This window comes from Pseudopodoces humilis, chromosome 13, assembly GCF_049639895.1.
Source record: "Pseudopodoces humilis isolate 2021_Gansu_Grassland_sample_001 chromosome 13, ASM4963989v1, whole genome shotgun sequence".
NCBI lineage: Eukaryota > Metazoa > Chordata > Aves > Passeriformes > Paridae > Pseudopodoces > Pseudopodoces humilis.
The window spans coordinates 20,094,037-20,111,447 of NC_142212.1; the positions used below are offsets into that span (position 1 = coordinate 20,094,037).

The 17,411-nt window shown below is 54.7% G+C and overlaps 1 protein-coding gene across 2 annotated transcripts in view; it reads left to right on the forward strand.

The window, feature by feature from the left end:
- The first annotated feature begins 4,692 nt into the window (after window positions 1-4,692).
- GRM7 (glutamate metabotropic receptor 7) overlaps window positions 4,693-17,411 on the forward strand; it is a 198,629-nt gene continuing 185,910 nt past the window's right edge. Inside the window, exon 1 of one of the 2 annotated variants that reach the window (XM_088061798.1) lies at window positions 4,693-5,223. In XM_088061798.1, coding sequence (XP_087917924.1) covers window positions 4,714-5,223 — 510 coding nt within the window. In that variant the 5' untranslated portion in view covers window positions 4,693-4,713. The remainder of the gene's footprint in view (window positions 5,224-17,411) is intronic. The other variant, XM_014251530.2, reaches the window with a different exon arrangement.

A 17,411-nucleotide genomic window follows, 5' to 3' on the forward strand; every position in this document is an offset into this window, starting at 1 on the left:
ATAAGCTGCAATTGTAAAAATAATGTTTCTCTTACATAAATAAGGATCTAGCAAGGATCCATGTCCTTGAAGGGAATTTGCTGTCCCCTGTCCTCCCTAGAAACCAGAGCCTCGCTGACACCTTCTCTTTGTAAACAGCAACAACAAAGCCCCAAGTTAAGGATCTGAGCTTTTCACTGGCCTCTGCTCCAAAAATCCATTATTTTCTGAACAGCAGATAAGCAGGAGCTCTGGCTGCTTTCCCGAGCCTGACTTCACCCAACAAATTAATTGCTTGTAGCACGTCCATTACAGTTGTCCAAGCTGACCTCTGCCTGCGCGGCAGCCTCAGCCACATCCCCAATATTTGAACAATTGTTTCATTCCTCCTTCCTGCTGGGCCATCACCCTTTGGGCTGCTTCCTCTGGCTGCCTGTACCACCAGGATTTTGTGTTTGCTCTGCCAGCTGCCCAGATAAAGGCAATGTTTAATTATACAGCAGCTCTGACAGTGGATCCTCCTGTGATGGAGATCACACCACGCCCCGAAGGACGCCAGCCCCTTCCTTTCTGGCAGAGCCTTTGCTTATCCAGTAGCAATTTGGCTGAATCTTATTTGACAGGCAAGTTAGGAAATGGTTTTGAATATTCTCTTGGATGTGTTTAACCACTGCTTACTTCTAAACAAATTCTCTTGCTAAAAAGATCGGGCTTGGGCTGGGTTTGCTTGTTGGGTTTGGTCTGTTTTTCTGGTTAATTTTTGGTTTGTTCTGTGTTTTTGGTTTGCTTTGGTTTGATTTTTCTGGTGAAGCAAATCTCCCCAGGAGGAGATGAAGTGTGTCCCCAGCACTGCAAAGCCTCAGGCAATGGGAGGGTGGAGAGACCCAGGTGGGACTTTGGTTCTGGGTGCCCTGGGCCTACCTGGGGTGGTAGCAGTGCATCAAACCCCAGTGCTGAGCTCCTGGCATGTCCTTCTTTGGGTGAGAAAAGCAGAATTGCTTCACTCTTACCCCAGGAGGTCTCCAGCCTGGGCAGGTGTGAGGACAGAGGTCCCAAGGTGAAGAATGTGCTCAGTGCCTGGGAGCTTGTGCTGGGAGCTGGCTTGGGCACACCAGAGACTCACTGTGGAGTGAAACACAAACCTCACATGGCCACGATTTCCCCCATTTCCACAGGCTTCTCTCAATGGCCCATTAAAGACACAAAGTGCTGCTTTCCTGCACCAACATCCCCTCCTGAGCTGCTCAGGATTACAGCTGCAGCTTTCCCAGGATGGAGCATAAGGGGAAGCACTCATGGCTCTGAGAGTGGGGGAATGGACATGACTCAGTTTCCCTCAGGAACTGCTGGTCGAGTGCTCTGAGTGCTGAATGCTCTGAGTGTGGCTCTGAGTGCTGAATGTCCTGAGTGTGGCTCTGAGTGCTGAACTCTCTGAGTGCTGAACTCTCTGAGTGCTGAATGCTCTGAGTGCTGAATGCTCTGAGTGTGGCTCTGAGTGCTGAATGTCCTGAGTGTGGCTCTGAGTGCTGAATGCTCTGAGTGCTGAACTCTCTGAGTGCTGAATGCTCTGAGTGCTGAATGCTCTGAGTGTGGCTCTGAGTGCTGAATGCTCTGAGTGCTGAATGCTCTGAGTGTGGCTCTGAGTGCTGAATGCTCTGAGTGTGGCTCTGAGTGCTGAATGCTCTGAGTGTGGCTCTGAGTGCTGAATGTCCTGAGTGTGGCTCTGAGTGTTGAATGCTCTGAGTGTTGAATGCTCTGAGTGCTGAATGCTCTGAGTGCTGAATGCTCTGAGTGTGGCTCTGAGTGCTGAATGTCCTGAGTGTGGCTCTGAGTGCTGAATGTCCTGAGTGTGGCTCTGAGTGTGGCTCTGAGTGCTGAATGCTCTGAGTGCTGAATGTCCTGAGTGTGGCTCTGAGTGCTGAATGCTCTGAGTGCTGAATGCTCTGAGTGCTGAATTCTCTGAGTGCTGAATGCTCTGAGTGCTGAATGCTCTGAGTGCTGAATGCTCTGAGTGCTGAATGTTCTGAGTGTGGCTCTGAGCTGGGCAGGGATTCTTCAGGTGCAGTGGGACAGGGGATGTTGCTCAGCACATGTGTGACACACTCACTGCTGGGTTTAGTCAGCGCTGCCTCACTCCAGCTATTCAGCAATCCCAACGAGATCATGGAATGACAGAATCGTTTTGCTTGGAAAAGGCCCTTCAGATCACCGAGTCAGATTTTCTCCCAAGGAAAACACAGCAGTGGCAGATGCACAGGCTGTTATTTACATTTAGTTTCCTGTCTGAGAGGGCCAGATTGGCTGTAGGTAGCTCAGAGCACAGAGGGGATGGAGCTCAGGTACAGTGAGAAGGAGACCACTGCAAATTTGAAGAGTTCAACATAAAAGGCAGGAAACTGAAAACTGATAAACAGGATTTTTCAGGAGATGTCCAGTGGTCCTTGTTAGCACAGCAGCCAAGTACTCAGCAAGAGTGGGAGAGGGACTGGGCACCTCTATGGATATCAGGGGTATCCAGAGTAATGATTACTGTATCAATTTTTGTAATGTAATTAGAATAACCTTTCATGCTTCAGGTCTTAAACCAATAAAATCAGGAAGAGAATAAAGATATCTGCATACTGCAAAACTGTCCTTTTCTTCTGGTACATCTGCTGCTAATCCAAGATGAGCTGCCCTGATCAGCTGTGGCAGTCCCTGTGCTCCTTAGGGAACCTGGTGCGGGATCTGGACACTGATTCTTTAGGGAAACAAAGGTGTGAGGAAGAGGAGGATGAAGTAGAGAGCAGATGGGCTTTCTTTGAGAGGACAGAAGTTTATGTGATTAAATATGAATAACTGCAAATTTGCCCAATGGAAAAAAAAAACAATGCAAACCAGGAAGTTTTCAAAACCATGAGGTGACTTCCAGCAGAACAATGGGATTTATCAGAAGTGATTTATCTCCACATCCTTTCTGAACTGGAGCACTTGAGGCAAACTTGAGGCTCCAACCACAAGAGTCAGAATCTTTAATAATAATAATAAACAGAGGTAAGATTCTGACTGAGGAGCTTTAAGTGGGCAAGAGGTAAATAATCACTAGAGTCTCCCTGGGTGTGCACATCGAGATGGAAAAGGGGATGGAGCTGGTGCTAACAAGGGAGAGCTGGGAAGGAAATCCCACTGTGCAGCAGATGAAGAGCTGGGATGTGTGCAAGGGATGGGGCTGGGGCTGGTTCAGAGGCTGGGACAGGGCTGGGAGTCTGAGCACTGTGGAAATTCCCCGAGGAAATGGCTGGTCCTTCAGGTCCCTTCCAACCCCGCCCATTCCGTGGCTGGCCGTGTAAAGGGAATCACCTTTTGAAGACGTGTGGGTGACCTGAGGGTGGGCAGGCCCTGGCACAGGTGCCCAGAGCAGCTGGGGCTGCCCCTGGATCCCTGGCAGTGCCCAAGGCCAGGCTGGACATTGGGGCTGGGAGCTCCTGGGACAGTGGGAGGTGTCCCTGCCATGGCAGGGATGGGATGAGACAATCGTTGAGGTCCCTCCCAGTACAAACCACTCTGATCCTGTGACTGGGCCGGTTGCTACACACGGGGTGCGCTGGCCCAGGGTGTGTTAGGGACCAAGTGACGAACAGCGGCTACACCTGCTCCGGTATTTATGAAGGAGGAATTAAAGGCTGTCTCAAAAAAAACTGTGTTTGGTGCGGTGGGAACATCTCTCGGATGCGTTCTGCATTAGCCCGGCATCGGGAATGTGGCAGGGTACGGATTTGCTGGTCAGAAGGGAATGGCAACAGGTGGTGTCCCTTTGGGTGTCAGAGTTTCAGGGTGAAGGGAGCAAAACCAAGGTGTTCCAGCATCCTCGGATCCGGGTGTGCAGAAGGAAAAAGGGTCTGGAGTTCTTAAAATAGAACACGATCAGCTGCATTACTTCGGGTTTGGGAGCACGGGGTTACATCCGAACTCCTCCTCACCGCTCCACGGGTACCCACCGCGGCGGGCGGAGGATCCCGTTCCCACGGCACAATCCGGACTGATGCTTTGGATGCCCTGGGCTGGCTGGATGCTGCCGCTGTCCCCGGCTGTCCCCGAGCCCTGCGGTGGCACCGCCGGGAGAGCGAGCGGGGGAGCGCTGCGCTCCCCGCCGGGAGAGCGAGGCGGAGGAGGAGGAGGCGGAGGAGGAGGAAGAGGAGGAGGAGGAGGAGGAGGAGGAGGAGGAGGATGCTCCAGAGAGGCTGAGCGAGCATCCCCCACGCAGCGCCTTTGGCGGGCGCTCCCGAGCCGCGCTGCCCGGCTCCGGCTGCGGCCCCGGTCCCCCTGGTCCCCCCGGTCCCCCCGGGTCCCCGTCCCCAGCGCCGGCGGCTCCGGGCCCACCTGCGAGCCCGATCCCCGGCAGGGCGGCTCTGTGGCCAGCCCCGGGCGGCGCGGGGGCCGGCCCCGGGAGGCGCGGCGCCCGGCGCGCTCGGTGCCGGCGGGGCGGTGCGGGGGGCGCTGCGCAGCGGCGGCGGGCGGGGCGGGCGGGGCGGGCCGGGGGGCGGGCGGCTCCGGCCGCTTAAAGGCGCCCGCGGCCGGGGCGCCGTCCCCAGCGCCGGTACCGGAGCGCGGCGGGCAGGGCAGGGCAGGGCAGGGCAGGGCGGGCGGCAGCGGCCGAACCCGCAGCCCTCCCCCGGCCGTCCCGGCCCGGCCATCCCGCCCGGCCCGGCCCCCGGGGAGCGCGGGGCAGCGCCCGGGGGCGGCGGCGGCATCACCATGGGCCGGGCGGGCAGGGTGCTGCGGCTGCTGGCGCTGCTGGAGCTGCCCTGCTGCCTGCTGGAGCTGCTGCTCGGGGAGGCGGCCCGCGGGCAGGAGATGTACGCGCCCCACTCCATCCGGCTGGAGGGGGACATCACCCTGGGCGGCCTCTTCCCCGTGCACGCCAAGGGCCCCCCGGGCTCCCCCTGCGGGGACATCAAGAAGGAGAACGGCATCCACAGGCTGGAGGCGATGCTCTACGCCCTGGACCAGATCAACAGCGACCCGGACCTGCTGCCCAACGTCACGCTGGGTGCCCGCATCCTGGACACCTGCTCCCGGGACACCTACGCGCTGGAGCAGTCCCTCACCTTCGTCCAGGCGCTCATCCAGAAGGACACCTCCGACGTGAGGTGCACCAACGGCGAGCCGCCCGTCTTCGTCAAGCCGGAGAAAGTAGTTGGAGTGATCGGGGCGTCGGGAAGTTCCGTGTCCATTATGGTGGCCAACATCCTCCGGCTGTTCCAGGTAGGGCCGTGCCGCGGGGCTCCGCCGCTCCGGCTCCCCCTGTGCCTCTCCAGGTGCTCCATCCGCCTCCCTCCGGAGCAGCTGCTTCCCCTCCCCGTCTCCCTTCTCCACGGTGCGTGGCGCTTTCTGGATTTATAGCCCCATTTGCACGAAGCAACGCCTGAGGGAAAGGAGGAAAAAAAAAAAAGAAGGAGAGAAGAGGCGCTGGTTGCGCTGGGTTGGCGTTAGAGCGAGCCGTGGCTCGGCGGGGATGGATGCGGGCGCACGGAATCCCGGCGCTGCGGGCAGGGCTGGCGGGGCTGCGGCCGCCCCGGCCCGGGGGTCGCGGGGGGTCGGGACAGGGTCAGGAGAGGGTCTCTCCGGCGGAGCCGGGGCTGTGCGGGGCAGCCCCAGCACCCAGCGCCTGCCCGGACCGGGGTCCCGGCTCCCTCCCGAGCCCGGCCGGCCGGAGCGGAGGCGGCTGCATCCCGGGAGCGCCGCTCCAGGCTCCGGCGGCTCCGGGAGGAGCGAGGGATGATCAGAGCCGGAGGATTAGAGAGCCGTGCGTGTGTGTGCGGGGGAGAAGCGCTGCAGCGCCTGCCCGTTCTCCGCTGCTCTCCTCTCCCCGTGTGCGCTGCACCTCGCGGGGCTCGGCCACGGAGACCCGGCACCCCCGGGGTCTCATCCTCCTGCCCCACGGCCCTGCGAGCCCATCTGGCTGCGTCTGACTAGGGCTTGATCCCCGGGGCGTGTGGGGATGTCTCCTCGGGGCTGGGATGTCTCCTCGGGGCTGGGATGTCTCCTCGGGGCTGGGATGTCCCCCCAGGGCTGGGATGTCCCCCCAGGGCTGGGATGTCCCCCCAGGGCTGGGATGTCCCCCCGGGGCGCTGCTGCAGCCGCCGGGCCCCGCAGCGAGCGCCGGGTGCTCCTCGGCAGCGATCGCGGGTGCGGTGCCAGTGACAGAAGCGCCACCAGATGCATCGTGAGCAGCGGAGTTCTTTGCTCCCTGTCCTACGCCTTCGCATGCGGAAGGTGGTGGAGGGATTTTTTTATTTTTGTGCAGCGGGCGGAGAGATCCCCCGCTTTTCCCAGCTGGAAACTTGTGAGGTTTTCACGGCAAATCCACTCGGTGCTGTCAGCAGCCGCCGAGCCTCCTCATTCCCATCTGGCTGCTGGTGCCATCTCCGGCCGCTGCATCCGAGGCGAGCGGGGCGATGCCGCCCTCGCTCCTCGCTGCCCTCTGCTCTGCCCGGCCGGGCTGTGCCCTGGCTATTTTACTGAAACAACACCGGCGAGCTGTCTCTTTGCCTCGCTCGCCTCCCCTCCTGGCAGATTCAAGCGCATCGCTGCCGGATTCAGCGCCGTGCTGAACCTCCCACAGTTTGTGCGGCTTCACCGTGCAGCTCCTCGTTTGGCGGAGCAAGCCCCGCTCCGTTCCCCGCTCCGTGCCCGGCCCCGCTCCGTGCCCGGCCCCGCTCCGGGCCCGGCCCCGCTCCGTGCCCGGCCCCGCTCCGTGCCCGGCCCCGCTCCGTGCCCGGCCTCGCTCCGTGCCCGGCCCCGCTCCGTGCCCGGCCCCGCTCCGTGCCCGGCCCCGCTCCGTGCCCGGCCCCGCTCCGTGCCCGGCCCCGCTCCGTGCCCGGCCCCGCTCCGTGCCCGGCCCCGCTCCGTGCCCGGCCCCGCTCCGTGCCCTCCTGGCCGGCCGCAGCTCCCCGGGCTGCAGGACACACGAGCTCACGTTCTGCCTGAGCCCAGCAGCTCGGAGGGACGTGAGCCGGGCTGAAGTTGTGCTCGGGTTCGGCTCCAGCAGTTGCCACCAGCCAGGAGGGCGAGATCAGGCAGCTCTTCACTCCAGTTCTCATCCCGCAGCAAGTCCGGGGCACTCCCGACCGAGATGCAGCTCAGAAGGGAATTGTAGGCACCAGGAGGTTTTTGGATAATACCTGCAAAGTCTTTGGTGATATGTTATGTAGTGGAATTTGCAGAAAATAAGATATTTGGACAGTTTCTCCATGTAGAGATATTTATATAAACGGAATACTTTAATGTATTGTGACTAAGCATCTGTTCAAAACTGCAATTTAACCAAATCATCCAGAAAGCAGGAACTGGCCCATACTGAGGGATTTTACTGAATATCTATTTTGCAGCTTGGATGAGCCGCCTTGAAGCAGATCTTCCATGCCGTAAAGCTGCTCCCTATTGTCCTCTCCTCGTTCAAAATACAGTTCAGAACATGCTCAGCCAAAGAGAAATAGAAAAGAACTATTTTAGGATGAGAACTGGACCTGTTCAGCAAATAAGTGTCATTGTGTGTGGGTGGATGAGAAGCTCGAAGTTAGTGGAAAGAGGAAAACCAAGTACCAATCACAAAAAATCTTGTTAACCCCAGAACTCTTTGAAATTCCTGAGTGTGGCAGGCAGCTTCTTTCTCAGGAGTCACCGTGGGTTTTACTGCCTGGGGCAGTGGGTGAGGGGTGGGTGGATGGCTCTTGAACACTTCCTTGCATGCCAAGCTGGCTTTTCCCTCACATCTGGTAGGTAAAAGCTCCGTGGAGGCCTCTGCAAAGGAATCTTACTGGAGTTTCTGCTTCTCTGACAATGAAGAGAAGTATTTGTGCTGTGCCTTAATGCAGGGAGAAAATCTGTGTAAATACATCTGTATAGATAGATAGATATATGTATGTATGTATATATAACCCATGCAGAGCACAGCAGGGCTGCCTCAGCCAGCCCCTGGTGCTTCAGGCGCTTCCACCCCAGGAGGGGCCGGATCCATCCAGGCTGTTCATCTTCCTCTCTGCATGGGAGGCTCTGTTATCTCTGTCTGCAGCTCACCCGCTCCCAGCGCTGCACAGAGCTGGGAGCATCCTCAGCCAAAGCCAACAGGTGGATCAGCAGGGAGAGGCAGTGCCTGGAATTCATCCATGCAATTACTGCTGGAGGTTTTGGAGGAGCTTTCCTGGGGTGAAAAAATGATGGGAGGGATGTCCATGACACTTGGGGTGTTTGCTGTGTGATCAGAGTCCCTCCCCTGCCTCTGGACCTCTCCCCTCCCTTGTCCCTGAGCTGCTCCTGGATAAAAGAGGCTGGGAACAGTGGGGGTGGGAAGGCTCCTCCAGGAGTGTGGGGAAGGCACAGAGTCCTTCTGGAGCTCAGGGGAGCTCCAGCCCTGCCTCTCGCTTTCTCCAGCTGAAGGGCTGGTGCTGATGGAGCCAAGCTGAGACTTTGGGGTGCTCCTGCCAGGCCCCACAGGACGTGTGGGTGGGCACAGGAATTGCCAGTGGGGCAGGATGCCTCGTCAGGCCCCATCTGGGAGGATTCCAGAACGAAGTGAGAGGGACAGAAGCGCCCTGTGCAAGCCCAGGGTCTGAGGGAGGGGAGGCTGCGCCCCTGGGTTCAGTGTCTGTCGCTGCCAAGGGCTTGCTGGGACCTGCTGGAGGCTCTGGGGTTAAAGTGAGGGGTGAGGAGCAGCAGCAGCACCTGCAGGAGCAGGGCAGAGCCCAGCCGGGCAGGGGGGAACAGGGCTGGATGTCCGAGTGTGCCGGAGCTGCTCCAGCTTGGCCACGGCTTCCCCGGGAGGTGCCTCGGGCTGCACTCTCTGTTTTCCATCTCTGCTCTTCACCCCATCCAGCAGGATGAGTGCCCTGGCAGAGGGACGGTGCCTGCAGCCCTGGGGCTGGGTCCCATCCCGTGCCAGGGCTGCCAGGCAGGGATGTGGGGAGCAGGGCAGGTTCCTGCTCCAGGAGGGATCAGCCTCGGGCTGCTGGAGCGTGCCCATGGCCCTGCCCCAATATTCGAGTGTGTCCAAGGCAGGGACTTCTTCACAACACAATTCTATCAGTGCTCACCAGTAAATAGCAGCCTGGTCATAAATTAAATATCTCTCCTAAAAATAACACCAGAATAATTTGGAAAGCTGCTTCCAAATGCGCCGGGGAGTTGAGGCAGGATGTTTTTAGGCTGCTGGTTTTGCTTTGGAGAAAATGTTGCTCCTTTGCAGGGTCGTAGCTTTCCCTGCAAATGGAACTCCATGATAAAACCATTGTCAGGGTGTTTCATATTTTCTGGGAGTAGAGCCACGCAATATGGGGAATATCAACACCCTGATTGTTTTTTTTTTTTTTAATGCTGGAAATCGTATTTTTGTGCTCCCTTAGAATTACGGACTTCTCATGACAGGCATTAATAATAAACAAATTACTGCTTCAGGTTTGTGTCCTCGGTGGATGCAATCTGAAAGAGTCGATTAAGAATCATTTTGTTCTTGTCCAAATCCCTGTGGGATTTTATCAGGGGTGGCTCTTGTGGCCCCGAGGGGGCTGTTCCTGAGCCCCTTCAGGGAACTTTGCAGCACACTGGGCTAAGGGAGTGTAAATTGGAACATCCCTGATCTCCCTGGGGGTGTTGGCTGCCTTTCCTTCCTGCCGAAGGAGGAAGATGACAGTTGCAGTCCTGCCTTCTGCTCCAGACAGAGTAATCTCAAAAATGAGATTATTTGGAAAGGAAGGGAGCTTAGAAGTGCAGCTCTGAGTAGGATGCTGCTCTTTTCTTGCGAAATGCACACACTTTTGCCAGGCTCTCTGGGGGAGGCTGTCGGGCTGGGATTGCTGGGGATGGGGATTGGGATTGGGATGGGATGGGATTGGGATGGGATTGGGATGGGATTGGGATGGGATTGGGATGGGATGGGGCTCAGCTGCTCCAGGGATTCAGGGGAGCAGTGGAGCCTGCTCCTGCCAGGAATGCTCCTCGGGCACAGGGAGGAAGGGCAGGGCTGTGTGAGGATGTACAGAACCGTGTGTGATCCCATGGTTCCAACAGATCCCTGGGAAATGTTTGGTTGCTGATGAGTTCCACACTGCTGATCTGATCAGTTTCTACAAACTCCTTTTAATTCCCAGGAAAATGTTTGCAAACTGGCTTTTCCTCCCTCTCAGTTCAGGTTCCTTGCAGGGATGTGGGATATAGACACATTCCATGGGATGTAATTTCCATTCCAGATCTGTGTGTTGAGCCCCTCCTGCTGACCTTCCCCTGATGACATGTGGAGAAGTTTAATTGATAGAATTTTCATTGATGGAATGTACCTGGGCTCTCACTGGGGCTTGGGAAGAAAACTCCCACATTTCAGCAGTGTTTTTCTCTGGATGCTAATTTATTGTGAACTCCTGATCTGATTGTTGCATTTTCCTCTCCTCACTTCAAACAGGACAATAGTTTTTAGGCAACAGAGTAATGATTCATTTTAGAAAAGATATTTCGGGAAACTCCACATTCTTCAGTTTCTCACACAGAGAGTGGAAGAAAAAGCTGAAAATAGGAAACAGCAACCTTTAATTCTTTGCCTCTTCTAAAAAGGAAAGAAGAGGGTTTTGTGGGGTTTTTCTTGTGTTCCTTAATGAGCTTTCATTTTAGCAGCCTCTCAGTATTTGTCCTTGTTGATAGTGAGGCCCTGATGTGTGTCAGCACCCTGAGCCATGATGTGCTGTGCCTCAGCTGTGAGGCTGCACCAGAGACATGTGGAATCTGATTTTCCCTATATAAACAAAAGGCCAGGAAAATCCTCACTTTAAGAATTCCACATGGGGAGTCACTAATGAGAGGTTGGAGGTGCTGTGAATGTGTTTTTCTGGAACATTGTGTTTTGGAGGTAAAATTAATTTTCTTGACAAGGCAAAATTCAATTTGAGCAATAATCTTGGCTCTTAATCTGTTTTCAAGTGTCTCTCTTGAGGCAGCAGGGACTGCAAAGGGTCATTTGGAAGGAGAGTGGTGCTGCCAGGAGAGGGATGCTCATCCATGGAGAGGGACAGGGAGGGATGATGGGCAGAGGGTTCAGGGATAATAGGGGCTGGCACAAGGGGTGCAGGAATGGGGGAAAGAGATTTTCAGCAAGTTCACTTGTGCAATTTGCTCTCTGAAACAAAATAAGGTGACCTCTCTGGAATGACAAATGGAGGGATCATTTCAAGGCATTAATTTTTATGAAAGAATTATTGATCTGCTTTGGAATCTCATAACAGTAATACTACAAAACTACATGTAGTCTGTTCCATATTTTATTCTATTAAATGAGTTTTGCTCGGAGGCATTAAAGCCATCCAGCACAATACTCTGTTTTGTAAGATCAGATGTTGTTATTTCTATTTATAGTTGTATTCAAATTAATCTCAATGAGTGACAATGCTGACTGTCCCAGACACTGGACTATGATGAATTTTATCATAATATCGGGAGATACGAAGCATGTAATTAAGGCTGTTTGGAGAGCATGGAATCCAATCTAGCCAGGTCATTAGTGTGGTGAGAGGGTACCCAGGCAGAGAGAAATCTAAAGGAGAACAAGGATTTCCAGAGCTTTGCTCGTTACTGATGATTCACGAGGTCCTCCCAAGCCCTTCTGCTGAAGGCAGTGCAGTTGTTCTGAGCCATCAGCAATTTAAAGGCAATAAAGGCTGCTCCTGCTCAGGGGCAGGGAAAGGTGGTACCCACAGCTCCCTCCTGGCAGTCCCCTTGTGCTTCCCCTGGCTGAGCCCAGCCCTCAGAGCCTGCAGAGCTCTCCAGCCCCGGGAGCACACTCTGATGGTTCCTGCTGCCAGGCTGGGCTGGAGCTCTTGGATGTCCCTGTGTCCCCAGGGCCACCTGTGCTGTGTGTGCTCTGTTTTGGGAGCTCAGGGGGTCAGCAGTGGGTGCTCAGGGGTGTCCATGGGCTGTGTGTGCTCTGTTTTGGGAGCTCAGGGGGTCAGCAGTGGGTGCTCAGGGGTGTCCATGGGCTGTGTGAGCCCCATTCTTTGGGAGTTCAGGGGGTCAGGGTGGGAGCAGTGGGCGCTCAGGGGTGTCCAGCTCCGTGGGCTGTGTTTTGGAGCAAAGCATTTTGCAGCAGAGCCACTGCTGGGTGCAGGATGGGGCACCCTGGGCACACCTGAGCTTCCCACAGGGATCCCGGCTCTTCTGTGGGGACAGAGGCCAGCCCCAGGTCCCTGTGGCTGAGGCTGTGGTGCTGAGGACACTTTTGCTGTGTCATTTGGGATCTGGAGAGCATTAAGATGCTGTGTGAGTCTGGGCATTCTCTTATCCCTCAGCTGTCGGGTGATGCTGGCCGGTTCCTCCCTTCCCAGCCCTTTGAAATGAGCTTGGCAAATGTTCCCAAAGCCCTGGGACGTGCTCCTGGCTGGAGATCACCTCTCAGTGCCTTGGGATCAGTGAAGCACTTGGGCTGCCTGGCCTCTGATTGACACTGGGAAGAGGAGGAAGCCTGGAGACCCCTTCCCAATGCCCTGCGCTGCCTGAGGTGCTGCAGCTCCAGTGTTTGCACATTCAGGGCACATCCAATAGCTCTGGTTTGGTCTGGGGTTTGGGGAAAGGGTGGCTTGAGCTGTGGGGGTGGAGGGGATGGCTTGGAGCAGTCACAGGTCACAAGATTTCATCCTGATGATGGTTCTGTTTAATGCCTCTGAGCATGGATGTGTATGTGGGTGTTTTTATAGAGATACACAAAACCATTACTGTTGTATGTACTTATGCTGTAAATGTGAGCTCTTTCTTTAAGGTCTTGCTCAGGGCTTGGGCTGGGAAGGGGAGAGCTGTGCTGGGTGAGGAGAGGATGGAGCATCTCTGTCCCTGTGTGAGCTCTGTCATCTGCCTGATCAGCTTTTTCATCCCGCCTGGCTGCCATTAAGATGATGTTAGGGCTCAGAACAATCAATCACAGGTGATAAATAGAGAAAAGATGTGGTTTAGGAATACTGAGCCACCTCAGAGGCTTTAGCAGCACCAGCAACAGGCCGTGCTCGGGCTTGGCTCTGTGTGGGGACAGAGTGAAGGGAACTGCTGGAAAGGTGTGGCTGTGCAGGGTGAGAGGGTGCTGGGAGGAGGATGCCCTGCAGGGACAGCTCTCCTGTCACACAGCACAGCCACGGCCAGAGAGGGCACAGCTGGCACAGCTGGCACAGCTGGCACACTGCCCTAGCCCAGGGGCAGTGCCCTGGAGCCCCTGCCAGGTCACAGGCTGGGGAATCTGGAGCTGCCTGGGTGTGATCCTGGAGCTCTCCTGCTGTCACAGCAGTCCCTCAGATCTTGCTCTCACACTTGTACAGCTGTTGTAGCTCCTCCCTTTTTAAATACAAATTAATTTTTGCTGTCTTGAGAGAAACAGAGCAGTCAGTGTTAGAAGTCAATGTTTCATGGCCAAAGAAAGCTTGGCTTGACTGACTGCAGGTGTCAGAGCAGAGCACTTGTCCCCATGGATGTCCTGGTGTCCAGCATTTGCTGGTTTAAAAACACCTCTTGCTACCCACAGCTTGGTGCTGAAATAATAAGATCCAGGTGAATCTAATGGATGGCTGGAATTGAACACTGGGATTTAAGGGCAGCTCCTAGGAGCAGACAGCATCTCCCCAGCAGAGACAGGACTGAGTTTGTTTCCCATGGAGTTGTTTCCCATGTGGATCCCATCAAAAGCGAGTCCTAATGGACAGGATCAAGGCCAAATTCCATTTAATAAAAAATTGCAGGAATAACTACAAAAATAAAGACGAACTGTCAGCTCAAATTTGGCAGGAAGTTGTTATTTTTGCAGGAATAAAATCCAGCACTAATAGAGATGGTTTAGTGATTTTTAAAGCAGGTAATTTTGTGGCAGGGCTTGAATGCACAGAAATTATATTGACAATAAAAATTAATTAAATGACTTTTTGCAGGTTTGTAGTTTTTCTATCTGACAGCAGTACAGAAAATCTCCCAGTAACTGGATGATCCTTAAGGTTCCTTCCATCCCAACCCATTCCGTGGATGATGATGCAAAGGAAATTCTCTTTTTGAGATATATCTACTATGGCTACAGTGCAGGCTTTTCAGAGGAGGAAAAGACATTTTGGTTCCCCAGCAGACTCTGGACAACTGGAATGGACAACTGGAAAGGGGTTTGAGTGTCCATCCCTGGAGTGCCCAGGGAATTCCTAATTCCTGGAGGTGGCACTGAGGGCTCTGGGCTGGGGACAGGGTGGGATTGGGCACAGCTGGGACTGGATGGGCTGGGAGGGATTTTCCCAAAGCTTCAGGGATCCTGGGATTCTCTGAACTGGGAGCTCACTGCCTGCTTCATCTCCTGCAGCAGAATGTTGGTGTCCCAGGTGAATTGGACACCGGGATTTTGGACTTCACAGGATTTTGGAAGCTGACACAAAAAGATGAATTTTCCATCTGCCTGCAGTGCCCAGGGTGGCAGCAGCCCTGAGGGAGTGCCAGCTCGTTTGCTCTTGTTTGGCTAAACTGGAAATGTGGGAATGAGGGATGGCCTGGGTGTTTCCAGCCCCATGGAGGATCCCAGGGCAGCTGCACAAGTCCTTCCGTAACACACCAGGATCCCCAACACCTCAGTGTGGAACAGGAGCAGAGCAGAGGTAATGGAGTCCTTGGAAAAGCCACTTTTCCCTCTTCAGGAATATTTCAGTGACGTGGTAAACTGTGAAGAGCATTAAATCCATGAAGAAATGAAATAAATCCCAAATACCGTTTTTCCCACCTGTGAAAAATGTATTTTGCTGGGCAATCGAATTGTTAAAAAAATCCTCCTACCCATGTGCTTATTTTCTCAGGAAAAATCTCCTTGCATTTCAGAAGAGAATAAAGTAACTCTGGGCACAAAAGCACCGAGGAATGGGGCTGTAAAATGTCCTGCTCAGCCAAGCTGGTGCTGCTCCATCTGGCAGTGAAACGCTGCTGGTGCCTCCTCAGCTGTGCCTTCCATGGCTCTGCTTGGACAGATGTGGGCAAGGAAACACAGCCCAGGGGTGATTCTGGGGCTCTGCTGGAGCTCTGAGCTCCAGATTTACACAGATTTCGGGACCCAGGAGCTGGGCCTGGCTCCAAACTCTGCTCAACACCATGTGCAGAACTGGAGTGGAGCCATTCCTTGGAATCATGGAATCATTAAGGTTGGAAAAGACCTCCAGGATGAAGTCCAGCCTTTGGAGTGGATCTGGGGCTCCTGTGGGCCCTGACACAGCAGTTGTGTGTCAGCAAGGACAGGCTGCAGGAGGAGCTGAGAGGTTTCACCCCTGCTCTAAACCAGGAAGCAGCTCAGAGCAGTTTATTAAAATGCCAGCAGTTCCTTGGGGCAGACTCGCTGATTTGTGGCAGGAAGGGATGGGACACACTGTAGGCAAGGCTTTATTGCTCAGAATTGCTTTGGTTTGACTTTTGCTGCTTTCTCACAAGGAATTTTTAGCAATGAATGTGTGTGCTTCTCCCCAGAGCAGCTGGGGCTGCCCCTGGATCCCTGGCAGTGCCCAAGGCCAGGCTGGACATTGGGGCAGTGGGAGGTGTCCCTGCCATGGCAGGGGGGCACTGGGGGGGATCTGGGGTCCCTCCCAACCCAAATCAGTCCAGGATCCCGCGCCCCAGGACCCCATGGCTGCACTGCAGAGCTCCCTGTGCCCTGCAGGGAGCCTGGCAGGGAAGTGTCCAAGTGCTGGGTGAATTCCCTGGGATGCTGAGCACAGGGAAGGGCCATGTTCGGGTAAGTGACAGCCTGTCACTGCACTGAACAAAACACTCTCAGGAGCTGGAGCAGTTTTAAAAATAGAAAGCAGGGAGCAAATGGCCTGGCAGGGAGAGGCAGCACTGGGAGAGATGGAATTGGCTCTAATGGGCTCAGGCTGTGCTGGGGATGGAGGGCTGTGAGCTGCAGGGGGGAGCACAGGGACTGCTCCCTCCTGGCCCCTTTAACAAAGTTATTTTTATTCCTAATTTGGACAGAGAACTTCCCCAGACTTGTCTGGGTGCCATGAGGGGCTGCTGGGCTGGGCTGGGGGGTGGTGGGGAGCAACAGCAAACCCAGGGCTGCTCTGAGACCTGCTTTATATTACAAAATCTTGTATCCTAGAAAATGTGTCAGGCCTGGATTAGACAGTAGCTGATTTCAAACAGCAGTACATTACCTGACTCCTGCCTGCAGCAGGTCAGTGCTCGGTGCAAGCAGAGATGTGATTTTTATCTGATTTTTATCACACTCTTGCTCAGTCCTGTGAGCTTCCCAAATGAGCCCCAGCAGCCCCACAGACCCTGCTGGTACCCAGGGGCAGCCCAGTGACCTCCCAGTGCCCAGGGATGGGCAGATCCACGGGAGCAGGGTCTGCCTGTGCCTGTGCTCAGCTCTGGGGGATCCTGCAGCCTCTCAAACTCGGCAGCTTCACGGTCACAACAGCAAAACAAGGTAAAAAAAAATAATTTTTTTTTGCTTTGCAGGTTATTTTTTCCCCCCTCATCTTTTTCCCAGTGCTCACATAAATCAAGAAAAATGTGGTACAACTGGAATCTGTTTTCCTTAACAGTTGGCAAAGTGGTGTCTGTGCTATTGAACCTGAATCCTTCGGCAGATGCCAAACCCACAAAGCCATTCCCGTTTTATTTTAAAGCCATGCTGCTCATCCTCATTTCAGGCGTCACAGATATAACAGATATATTTGGAAGACATTGTTTGGGGGTTTTTGATCTATAAAATACAGCCTGTCATAGAAATGGGTGTGTAACTCAGCAGAATTTGTGTGTGATGTATAAACCCTTCACGCTGAGAGGACTGTGCTAAGGATTTGTCTTGGGAAAGATGACCAGCAAGGATTTGACCTCAACCAGGGCTTCTCCCTGCCCATATAACAGTAAAAATATACAAATGATTGCAGTGACAGTGCATAAAGAGCTGGCTTTTGCCTGGAGAGGATTTGTCAGCACAATGGTAGGGCCGTTACCTTGGGGTTTGGCTCGAGTTCTTGCAGGGACAAACACAAAATCTACCTGGAAATAACCGGCCCCACATTCCCTCCCAGAGCTTTGGGAAGAGGAATTCTGCTGGACTTGTGGCAGTGCTAAGCAAGTGTCTCCCCATGCAGAGGAAACGCTGTGCACTTGTCACGGGGGTTGATCTGTGGCTGCCAGCGGTGCTGGGTCTCCAGTGCCAGCCTGGCTGGGGAATCCCAGAGCAGGGGGAGCCTGGATTTGGCACTCAGCTGCTGCTGGGTGTGCCCAGCTGGGTGTGCAGGTGCTGCCAGCAGCATCGAGGGAATGGGATCTGGGAATGCTGGAGGTGAAACCTGCTTTGTGCCCTTCCCTGGCCTGGGAAGGAACCGAAGGAGGCTGAGCAGAGCTGTGAGAATCCCAAATGCCACACCTGCCTGAGGATCAGAGCCTTTCCCTGGCAGCACAAAGGGATC